At 47.0% G+C, this 11,754-nt stretch overlaps 1 protein-coding gene and 3 non-coding genes across 4 annotated transcripts; all 4 read right to left on the bottom strand.

Annotated features, from left to right (window-relative positions):
* Positions 1–4,631: 4,631 nt before the first annotated feature.
* On the bottom strand, positions 4,632–9,380 carry LOC129829425 (60S ribosomal protein L10). Its single transcript, XM_055891114.1, has 6 exons — positions 9,226–9,380; positions 8,443–8,501; positions 7,008–7,115; positions 6,773–6,911; positions 5,288–5,450; positions 4,632–4,880 (listed from the first exon to the last, which is right to left on the bottom strand). Exons 1-6 carry the CDS (start codon positions 9,246–9,248, stop codon positions 4,725–4,727), a joined length of 648 nt encoding a protein of 215 aa, XP_055747089.1. The 5' UTR covers positions 9,249–9,380; the 3' UTR covers positions 4,632–4,724.
* LOC129830479 (small nucleolar RNA SNORA70) lies at positions 5,027–5,159 on the bottom strand. Its single transcript, XR_008755533.1, has one exon. It is a non-coding gene; the product is annotated as a small nucleolar RNA SNORA70 (small nucleolar RNA).
* LOC129830476 (small nucleolar RNA SNORA70) lies at positions 6,611–6,743 on the bottom strand. The gene has a single exon (XR_008755530.1). It is a non-coding gene; the product is annotated as a small nucleolar RNA SNORA70 (small nucleolar RNA).
* On the bottom strand, positions 7,253–7,385 carry LOC129830477 (small nucleolar RNA SNORA70). Its single transcript, XR_008755531.1, has one exon. It is a non-coding gene; the product is annotated as a small nucleolar RNA SNORA70 (small nucleolar RNA).
* Positions 9,381–11,754: the final 2,374 nt, after the last annotated feature.

Raw genomic sequence — 11,754 nt, 5'->3', positions numbered from 1 at the left:
ACTTCAATGACTCTGTTGTACAGTCTATCTGTGCGTTTTAGTTCCACCAATAAGTCCTTTTCTATCGACATGGAGGCTAATGCTGAAAGCCGAGTCTGTCCAGTAGCATTTCTGGAATACGTTTTGATTCGCTTTAAGGCCGAGAATGACCGCTCGACAGAAGCCGTGGACACAGGGATAGTCACTGTCACACATGCCAATGTGTAAAGTTGCCCCATGTCCTCATTCAGATTTTTCTGCTTAAGGAGATCAGAGGGACTTTTCCCTTCAAAATCAGTCATAGCATACATTACAGTCACTTCTGTTTTTAGCTTGGATAGGTCGAACAGTGTTCCGTGACTCTCTGTTAAGCTGGAGAAGGCTGTTTGCGGGAATTTTTTTCCGGTAGGTCTGAAAGTGCCGGGGGTCCAGGAGGGAGAGAAACATTAATTTTTCGTGGTCTTGAAACCTGTTTCGTATCTGGCAAAGAATGTTGTCCAGAATATTGCTGTGGAGTTGTTGGTAGTATGTGCGAGGGTCTCCTTGTGCTGGTCCTCTGCGTGCGCTGGGTGAACTTGAGATGCGCGCTGTGTCATGTACATTTGACTGAACCTGCACCTCTCTCGCTCAATTGTGTCACAAAACTCGTTCACCCTTGTCAGGCAGAATTGTACATCCAAAGTTTGTTTCTGTAGAATTCCAAAAAGCACATTCGAATAATTAAAAATCCCATTGAATGTTTCAAGCAAAAAACAAAACTCAAAATCATCCAAATGTAACAGTATAACTTTATTACGTCCCCTCGCCCCGACACGGGCGCGAACCAGGGACCCTCTGCACACATCGACAACAGTCACCCACGAAGCAGCGTTACCCATCGCTCCACAAAAGCCACGGCCCTTGCAAAGCAAGGGGCTACACTACTTAAGTCTCAGAGCAAGTGACGTAACTGATTGAAACGCTACTAGCGCGTACCCGCGAACTAGCTAGCCATTTCACATCCGTTACACAAACGTGCATTAAATCCATCAGCCATAAGCACAGTATCCCCGTCATCATGATGTTCCAGTAAGTGGTTAAACAGCTCCTTGAGGGCAACTCTCTTTTCAAAGACTGCATTGACCAATCTAGATGTATATTACCACCTCGTTGGTGCAACCTTAGGAAGACGACGCTTGCAGATGTCGTCCAGCAGTTGCGTGCGCTTAGGGGATCGTGAGAAAAATGCTGCAAGGCCATTGAGATTGGCAAAGAAGACCTTGCATTCTTTAAGCTTTGAGGCTCCTTGAGTCAGTACTAAATTTAGTCGATGTGCATAGCAGTGAATGAATAAGGCCATCGGTGCCCTCTCCTTAACTTTAGCCTGCACCCCATTGAGTCCAGATGCCATGACTGCTGCGCCATCAAAACACTGTGCCACAACTTTATCCAGACTACATTCATTTTCCTCCAAGAAACGGAAAATAATAGCGGCAATGTCATCAGCTCGCTTGCCGCTTGTCACATCTTCAAATCGGATAAATCGCTCCTTGACTCCTGTGTCCGTCACATAACGCAGGACGAGTGAGAGCTATGCTGCATTTTCCCACATCTGTTGTCTCGTCCACCATAACAGCAACAAAGGGAGCTTTTTTAATCTCCATATTGATCTCTTCTCCCATCACTTCAGCAATAGCATAAATTAGGTCATTTTGTATTTTGCTGGACGTCCCAATGAACACTTTGTTAGTGGACAGGTGGTATTGTAAATCTGTGTTGCTTTCAGAAAGAAAAGAAGCTCCACGTAGTTCCCTTTGTTTGTGGAGTCAGCACTTTCATCGTGTCCCCTAAAAGAAAGTTCCTGTTTACCCAAAAACATGACACAATCAATGAGTCTTTTCAATATTTCCCTATTTTTCTTCACCTTTTCATTGTGCAGCTCCGTTGCCCTGCGCGCTTGTTCATTGAGCTGTAGATTGTTGATAATTGGATATGGAGAAGGGTGAGCCGGTCAAGGATCGATTCAGACAAGGTGATAAATTGTATGACAAGCGACAGTTTAATTATGAGTAAAGATATCTGGTACAAGCGTATACGGTCTCGTTCCTTTAGCTCATAGAGAACCTCCAGAAAAAAGCCCAGATAACAGAATGCATAGACATTTTATACAACACAGAAAGTAGGTTGAGTCTGGAAGTTCTGGTCCTTTGGTTGGTTCTGGACAGGTTGTTGTCTTCTCAGATTGGTCCTGATGAGCTGTGCGTCATCCTTCTGAGTCTTATAGCAAAAGTTCTTTGTTACCAAATGTTCAGCTAAAACAGGAGATTAGGTGTGTGCGCAGATGTTCCTATTTAATCAGTGTTTATGAAAGGTTTACGTCAGCCCTCTGTCCTTGGTTATGTGTGTGTCTCATTATCTCGTGAAATGCAGACCCAAGCACTCTTGATCAAGGCCTTTCCTGCCTTATCAGTGTTTATGAATGGTCTGTGTCAGCCATCTGTCTCTGGGTGCGTGTGGGTCTCAGTTTCTGCTTATGAGTATGTGAGAAACCCTGGTTTAGAAAGAAGTTAGTTATAACAATGTAATAGCAATATGCTTGTGTTATTTAAAATGGTATTTATTACAAGATCCCCTTGGGTGTCCCCAAAAGTTTTCAAAAGCACCATTGCTTGTAGGAGCCTGTGAGCCATTGACAGCGCTCGTAGTTGAAACTTTGAAAGTGGCGAACGAACCCCTTTCCCGCCTGTGACAGGCTTTGTAGCATCGGTGTCGGGCGACCTCTCCTTACAACGTCTAACTTTTCTTGAAAAGTTCGTCTTGAGAATGGCGTTATAATTATATCCTCGACCAAATCGATATCTTCTCCTCCTTCCGCCATTGTGGGTTGAAAAAACAGCTTAGTCGTACGCAAATTAATTCGTTTATCAAATTCAGTTTCCTAGTTCTGAGGATCTGCATAGACCTGCCCAAAGGACCTGCCTCTCAATATTGGTAATCCAATCAAAAGACGTGCACGCACTACGCCTGCTAGCTGGGTCCTGTGTAACACTGGAGCCAGTCAGCAGGCGTACAATAGCCAACTCTAAAGCTGATTGGTTGACACTAAATTTTCATTTCCATTCACTTTAAGCTACAAGCGCCCGCACTGTTGATTCTGAAGGCCTGAGGGCAGATTTTAGACCCCTGGCAACACATGATGGCTGAATATGATTGGATAAAAGATCTAACATAAAGACCAGCCCTCCAAATCTCAACCTGGGGCTGGAAGCAGTGCAACCAAGAGGAAAGCTATGAAATGAAGAGTATAATTCTTACTCTGGGGAATAATTTAATACATTTGAGGGAAAATATATTTAAAAAAATATATATATTCTGATGTTTAGGCCAGCAGAGAAGGCCTTGGTTGCCCTGAGCTCAGGTGCATCCTGTTTCCATTGATCATCCTTGAGATGTTTCTACAACTTGATTGGAGTCCACCTGTGGTCAATTTAATTGACTGGACATGATTTGGAAAGGCACACACCTGTCAATATAAGGTCCAACAGTTGACAGTGCATTTCAGAGCAAAAACCAAACCATGAGGTTGAAGGAATTGTCCGTAGAGCTCCGAGACAGGATTGTGTCGAGGCACAGATCTGGGGAAGGGTAACAAAACATTTCTGCAGCTCCGAAGGTCCCCAAGAACACAGTGGCCTCCATCATTCTTAAATGGAGGAAGTTTGGAACCCCGGTGGTCACTCAGAGCGAGTTCCTCTCTGGAGATGGACAAACCTTCAAGGACAACCATCTCTTCAGGCCTACCGTTGACATCAGGATGTATAACCTAACTCTGTAAGGGGTTATTTATCATGTCCTGGTAGGTGGGAGATGTTCTGGGCGTCGGTGATGTGTGAGTTGACTCATAGCCGCGGGGCAGGTGGGTTAAAGGTCATGAAATATTGTGTGGATGAAGGGCAGGCGGGTGCCAGTCCGGTTGAATCATTTGTACGCTGCAAATTGACCACAACTAAAAAAAAAAATAGATTTTAATATAATTTCATACCTTGAGTATCAACATGATGACAGCTCTGTGGGAACTTGGGAAAAGATGCGTTGAATTCCTGGTATTAGACCGGGAGCTGGCAACCATTGGCCCGTTAGATGTCAGGTGATGTAATCAACAGCCAATGTTTACTCTTAATTTGGGCTATGACCGTATTACAAGTCAGTACTATTTAAATATGAAGGAAGTGGGTTTGAAGGGTATCAGAAAGGTAACGGAAACTTCAAGTCATCTGTGCAGAGGAACCTTCAAGTCATCTGTGCAGAGGAACCTTCAAGTCATCTGTGCAGAGGAACCTTCAAGTCATCTGTGCAGAGGAACCTTCAAGTCATCTGTGCAGAGGAACCTTCAAGTCATCTGTGCAGAGGAACCTTCAAGTCATCTGTGCAGAGGAACCTTCAAGTCATCTGTGCAGAGGAACCTTCAAGTCATTTGTGCAGAGGAAACTTCAAGTCATCTGTGCAGAGGAACCTTCAAGTCATCTGTGCAGAGGAACCTTCAAGTCATCTGTGCAGAGGAACCTTCAAGTCATTTGTGCAGAGGAACCTTCAAGTCATTTGTGCAGAGGAACCTTCAAGTCATTTGAAATCAGCAGTGAAGCTCAGAATAATGGAAGGCGACTCAGGTCAGGTTTATATTCAACAATACACTTTTATTGGCTAGTTGTTCTTCCACCACGTCTCTGATGCTTCTGTGCCGTTCCAGACAGTCTGTAGTCGGGTGTCTAGATGGCGTGAATCTTCTTCCAGCGAGCCAGAGGGCCCGTCGAGGGGATGTATTTCACCCCACAGCCGTCAGGAATCACACGCTTTTCAGCCATCATCTGATCAAAGTCCACCGCGTTGAACTTAGTGAAGCCGTACTTCTTAGACATGTGGATCTGAGAGAGAGAGAGAGAAGAAAGAGAGACAGAGAGAAGAGAGAGAGAGAAGTGAGAGAGAGAAGAGGGAGAGAGAAGAGGGAGAGAGAAGGGTGAGTGATCAGATGTCATCCAGAGGCAACCATGTTTCTCAGTGAAGGAAATCGTCTTGTCTCAGCGGTCCCTTAAAGGGGCCAGCACCTCCCAGCTGACCTCATACACAACCACAGAGTCACTGTCTGCAGCCATTGAACACCAGAACCGCACGGCAGCGGGACGGGTCAGCTTCATGCACTGCAGGTGTCTTAACAGCTCACAATGAGTGTTCAAGACGTTCAAATCTCATTCACACAATGAGGGACACCCGTTATCTCCGTGTGTAGCTACTCATACAAGTGTCTGCATTTCAAATGTATATTTAGTGTTACCTTCTGGCGCCCGGGGAACTTGAACTTGGCTCTGCGGAGAGCCTCGATGATGTGCTCCTTGTTGCTGGCCTTGGTGCGGACAGACATGATCACCTGACCGATTCTGACACGAGCCACGGTGCCCAGGGGTTTCCCGAACGCACCCCGCATCCCCGTCTGGAGCCTAGAAACACAGAGCCACGTTATTACCGGCACAACACATTACTGACAATCACTAGTTATTGTGCTTTACAGCGGCCCGGGCCAGAGCAGAGACCAGAGCGCTTTACAGCGGCCCGGGCCAGAGCAGAGACCAGAGCGCTTTACAGCGGCCCGGGCCAGAGCAGAGACCAGAGCGCTTTACAGCGGCCCGGGCCAGAGCAGAGACCAGAGCGCTTTACAGCGGCCCGGGCCAGAGCAGAGACCAGAGCGCTTTACAGCAAGCAGAGACCAGAGCGCTTTACAGCGGCCCGGGCCAGAGCAGAGACCAGAGCGCTTTACAGCAAGCAGAGACCAGAGCGCTTTACAGCAAGCAGAGACCAGAGCGCTTTACAGCGGCCCGGGCCAGAGCAGAGACCAGAGCGCTTTACAGCAAGCAGAGACCAGAGCGCTTTACAGCGGCCCGGGCCAGAGCAGAGACCAGAGCGCTTTACAGCGGCCCGGGCCAGAGCAGAGACCAGAGCGCTTTACAGCGGCCCGGGCCAGAGCAGAGACCAGAGCGCTTTACAGCGGCCCGGGCCAGAGCAGAGACCAGAGCGCTTTACAGCAAGCAGAGACCAGAGCGCTTTACAGCAAGCAGAGACCAGAGCGCTTTACAGCAAGCAGAGACCAGAGCGCTTTACAGCGGCCCGGGCCAGAGCAGAGACCAGAGCGCTTTACAGCAAGCAGAGACCAGAGCGCTTTACAGCGGCCCGGGCCAGAGCAGAGACCAGAGCGCTTTACAGCGGCCCGGGCCAGAGCAGAGACCAGAGCGCTTTACAGCGGCCCGGGCCAGAGCAGAGACCAGAGCGCTTTACAGCGGCCCGGGCCAGAGCAGAGACCAGAGCCAGGGAAACTATATCAGGAAGAAACCTGGAGAGGAACCAGACTGAGGGTCATTTTGAATACATCCTGGATTTACAGTAAAATATTAGTGCTAATTACCCAAATACCTCAAAGGCCACATGGCGCCCTATTCTCCACAGTGCACTACTGTTGACCAGAGGCCTACGGGCTGGTCATTGACATGGAGCAGCACCTTGTCCATATTACCAGCCGACAGAGGCAGAGCAGTATCTAGCCAGCGTCCTGGTCTACAATCCCCAGTCAGTCCTGGTCTGACACACAGCATCATCAGTTGTAAAGCGTTGTCTCAGCGGTCCCTTAAAGGGGCCAGCACCTCCCAGCTGGCCTCATACACAACCACAGAGTCACTGTCTGCAGCCATTGCACACCAGAACCGCACGGCAGCGGGACTGGTCGGCTTAATAAGCTGCAGGTGGGTTTTAGGAGTTTAGACCAGTGTACCTGTCGGCCCCGGCACAGGACAACATCTTGTTGATACGGATGACATGGAAGGGGTGCAGGCGGACCCGGATGTGGAAGCCGTCTTTCCCACAAGTCTTCACCATGTACTTGTTGGCACAGATACGAGCTGCCTCCAGAGCTAGAGGAGAGATTCAGAAAGTAGATGAACGTGAGATTAGATCCAACCTCAACACGTTTCTGTGATGTGTGCCCCAGAGATGACTTCTGACCTCACCTTCAGAGGACAGCTGCTCGTACTCGTCAGAGACCATGTGACCACACAGAGGGAACTCATCCACCCTGGCCTTCTTCCTGCCCAGATCAAAGATCCTGATCTTAGGATCTACAGAGAGCAGAGCGCACATTACACACAGGGAATAGTTGACGTAGGTCTGAAGGATCATTTCTTTAAGATACCAAGCGGACATACAAAACAGCCAATTAGCTACTCCCTCTGTAGTTCAGCATAAACAGGTCACGTTTTGTCTCAGCGGTCCCTTAAAGGGGCCAGCACCTCCCAGCTGACCTCATACACAACCACAGAGTCACTGTCTGCAGCCATTGAACACCAGAACCGCACGGCAGCGGGACTGGTCAGCTTCATGAGCTGCAGTTAAGAACACTGTTAGTAGAGTAGTCGGACAGAACTAGTATTGTAAAGTACGGGCCATTTTCAGAATTTTTGTTGTAATTATCCGTGACCAGAAATAATTTTATTTTTCACAGAGCCAGCAAGCATCTTTCTCATGTGAGTCAGTAACGGTGTCTAAACCGTACTGTCTGAGTCAGTGATGGTATAGATAACGCAACTGGCTAGTTTGCCTGTCTATAAAGAGAAGGGCGGGCTGTGCGTTGATCCCGCTGCTCTGATTGGACAGAGTGATGCTGTATCTCTGTCAACTCATAATATCCCTTTTCCTTGCATGTTTTCGATCTGATCATTCCGATTTCTGCCATCTGCTACTATAATAACTCACACGGCAAGGACGTTTGATATCAAGCAATCAATGTGCATAATATCTAACCAGCGGTGCGAGAGTAGGAGAAATATGAAACGGCCACACGCATTTTGTCAGATGAAAACTTGGCCGCCCGCTGTAAGTTGATAGGACCCCCCCCCGCAGTTCCTAACCCGCTGCTTGTTGATAGGACCCCCCCCCCCGCAGTTCCTAACCCGCTGCTTGTTGATAGGACCCCCCCCCCGCAGTTCCTAACCCGCTGCTTGTTGATAGGACCCCCCCCCGCAGTTCCTAACCCGCTGCTTGTTGATAGGACCCCCCCCCGCAGTTCCTAACCCGCTGTAAGTTGATAGGACCCCCCCCCGCAGTTCCTAACCCGCTGTAAGTTGATAGGACCCCCCCCCCCGCAGTTCCTAACCCGCTGTAAGTTGATAGGACCCCCCCCCCCCGCAGTTCCTAACCCGCTGCTTGTTTGGTCTAGAAACATGCAGGAAGATGTGTTGGGGTCATATTGCAAACATCTACTTAAGCATATTATAACGTTACACCCCCCCCCCCCCCAGATCACAAGTATCATTCGATCCAACTATCAACTGACGGATACGATTAAGAGTACGACCATGTCTGCACACCCCCTCACGGTTCAAGTCCCGTTTGAGTGGGTATCGGGGAATAACCAAGGAGAGGAGAAAGTAAGGAAAAAGGGTTTACCAGGCACACCGCGACAGAAGCGGGACTTGGGGTAGGGCTTGTTCTTGCAGTAGCGATAGCTGAGGGAGAGAGATGGATTGAAACAATTATCTGCTGACCAGCTACAGTACCAGGCCACATGCTGTCATATTTCACTGTTTTGGTTTGTCAAGTGGTTATTACACCAGCTGCCTTTACATTCAACACAGGACGATGTCAACAGTGTAATTTAAATGATCAGAGGTCCTCCAAAAACAGCCATGTTTCAGTGTGTGAAGGCAATCTAGCCAGTCGGTTGTGCCTCAACAGTCGCTTAGAAAAGGGCCAACACCTCCCAGTGTGTGATTAAGTCAGTTCAGTGCAAATGATACTACGGATGTTTACACATGTATCTTTATACTGTATGGTACAAAAAATAACGTTATATGTTGTGTAATCACAGGCCTATGTACGATACTAATAACCTCTAACTATGTTCAGCCACCGAAAAGCTTCAATGGCTAGTTAACTATGCTGGTTTATGCCATTAGCGGTTAGCCTACTAACTAGTAACTCTCTAAATGCCAACTAGCTACATTCAACACCATGTTACCTAGGTGATCGACAGTGTGTAACAGACCATCTAGTTACCTAGTTATGACAGTACAAGCATAGGTTGTGCAAGTACATTACTTGACAGCAAAACCGTAGATGTAGTTAGCCAGATCATTAATGCACATGGTGAGGACATATCCTCCATTTTGCATTTTCATCCAGCGACATACTTCAATCCCGAGCTAAAAATCATGTGACATAAAACCTCACCATCGGGCTGGCCGGCGACCCATAGCTGCAATCTGTATAAATAACACAACAAAACACTTATTACGAAAGGAAACTAGGGTTCTACGCTAGAAAAATGCTACAGTTTCTAGATTGTTTTGAAGAGCGGCAGATACCGCGATGTGAACACGCACTCACCGAAAGGAGGAAAGGAAGTTAGAGAGCCTTCCGGTGCGTCATATCCGGTGCGTCATATGGACGCTTCGCCTGGAGAAATAGGATAAAAACACTCAGGTTATATTTTTGATTTGGGTAAACACTTTTGACGTCACACGTGAAATATGGTTAGTAATCGTGTATTTTAAATTAAATATGGTAGCTGTAAAATTTCCTCCGCAATAACTAGCCTAGCGTGGAGCATAATGGGAAAGGTAGTTTTACTGGGAACATGGAATGGAACAAGCAACATGAACGTTCAAGAGGATCACCAAAATGTAGGATGGGATGAGGTGAGGACGAGGAAAGTGTCGGTAAAATTAGTTTGGGTTGATGACAGTGTTGTTATTTAATAACATTTTATTTGCTATATATTGGCAAGTGAGGGGATTTGAAGCCACCAGATGGCCACATTGGCACTCCCCAGATGAATCAGTCCTCCCCATAGGAATGAATGGAATTCTACAATATTTCAATTAAAGATGCACAATGCAGAAATCGCTACGCCATTTCCTGCTTTGCTAAAATTCTAATAGCTACCTAATTTCAGTTTATGTGATAAAACAAGCAAGTCCAGTGTAGAGAATCATTGTACCATCTAAACCACTGTTAAATATATTTTCCATAACCAAAATGAATATATTTTCAGCTGTTTGAAGCTGGTGAACAAAACCGAAGGTAAAAGGCACAAAAACAAAACTTAATAACAGGAAGCATAGAAATAGTGCACATAGAACAGATCTACTGCATCTTAGACTTTCAATGATAATGACAGATCTATAACACATAGAGTAGATCTACTGCATCTTAGAGTTTAAATGATAATGACAGATATATAACACATAGAACAGATTTACTGCATCTTAGACTTTCAATGATAATGACAGATCTATAACACATTTCAAGTTTCAAGTTTTAATGACACATGCACAAGTACAGTGAAATGCCTTTCTTGCAAACTCAAATCCCAACCAATGCAGTAATCAATAACAATGTATCACTACAAAAAAAACATGAAAAATAAGAATAAGAAATATGAAATACAGAATAAAGTAAGTAAGCAAACTATATACAGTTCCAATATCATATTTACATGTGCAGGGATACTGGAGTGATGGATGTGACAGTGTGTGTAGTGTGTAGGGCCCTGTGTGTGTGTGTTGGAGTGACAGTGTGTGTATTGTGTAGGGCAATGTGTGTGTGTGTTGGAGTGACAGTGTGTGTAGTGTGTAGGGCAATGTGTGTGTCTGTTGGAGTATCAGTGTGTGTAGTGTGTAGGGCAATGTGTGTGTGTGTTGGAGTGACAGTGTGTGTAGTGTGTAGGGCAATGTGTGTGTGTGTTGGAGTGACAGTGTGTAGTGTGTAGGGCAATGTGTGTGTGTGTTGGAGTGACAGTGTGTGTAGTGTGTAGGGCCCTGTGTGTGTGTTGGAGTGACAGTGTGTAGTGTGTAGGGCAATGTGTGTGTGTGTTGGAGTGACAGTGTGTGTAGTGTGTAGGGCAATGTGTGTGTGCATAGAGACAGTGCAAATATTGAAATAAAAGGTCAATCACGATACAAGGTAAACTCGGTCCATGTAGCTATTCTGTTAGCTATTTATCATGGAGGAAAACTCGCCTCCCTGCGGACCTGGCATCCTTTCACTCCCTCCTCTCTACATTTTCCTCTTCTGTCTCTGCTGCTAAAGCCACTTTCTACCACTCTAAATTCCAAGCATCTGCCTCTAACCCTAGGAAGCTCTTTGCCACCTTCTCCTCCCTCCTGAATCCTCCTCCCCCTCCCCCCCCCCCTCCTCCCTCTCTGCAGACGACTTCGTCAACCATTTTGAAAAGAAGGTCGACGACATCCGATCCTCGTTCGCTAAGTCAAACGACACCGCTGGTTCTGCTCACACTGCCCAACCCTGTGCTTTGACCTCTTTCTCCCCTCTCTCTCCAGATGAAATCTCGCGTCTTGTGACGGCCGGCCGCCCAACAACCTGCCCGCTTGACCCTATCCCCTCCTCTCTTCTCCAGACCATTTCCGGAGACCTTCTACCTTACCTCACCTCGCTCATCAACTCATCCTTGACCGCTGGCTACGTCCCTTCCGTCTTCAAGAGAGCGAGAGTTGCACCCCTTCTGAAAAAACCTACACTCGATCCCTCCGATGTCAACAACTACAGACCAGTATCCCTTCTTTCTTTTCTCTCCAAAACTCTTGAACGTGCCGTCCTTGGCCAGCTCTCCTGCTATCTCTCTCAGAATGACCTTCTTGATCCAAATCAGTCAGGTTTCAAGACTAGTCACTCAACTGAGACTGCTCTTCTCTGTATCACGGAGGCGCTCCGCACTGCTAAAGCTAACTCTCTCTCCTC

This window comes from Salvelinus fontinalis, chromosome 31 (genome assembly GCF_029448725.1).
Source record: "Salvelinus fontinalis isolate EN_2023a chromosome 31, ASM2944872v1, whole genome shotgun sequence".
Classification (NCBI taxonomy): domain Eukaryota; kingdom Metazoa; phylum Chordata; class Actinopteri; order Salmoniformes; family Salmonidae; genus Salvelinus; species Salvelinus fontinalis.
This window is presented reverse-complemented; position numbering and strand designations above follow the sequence as displayed.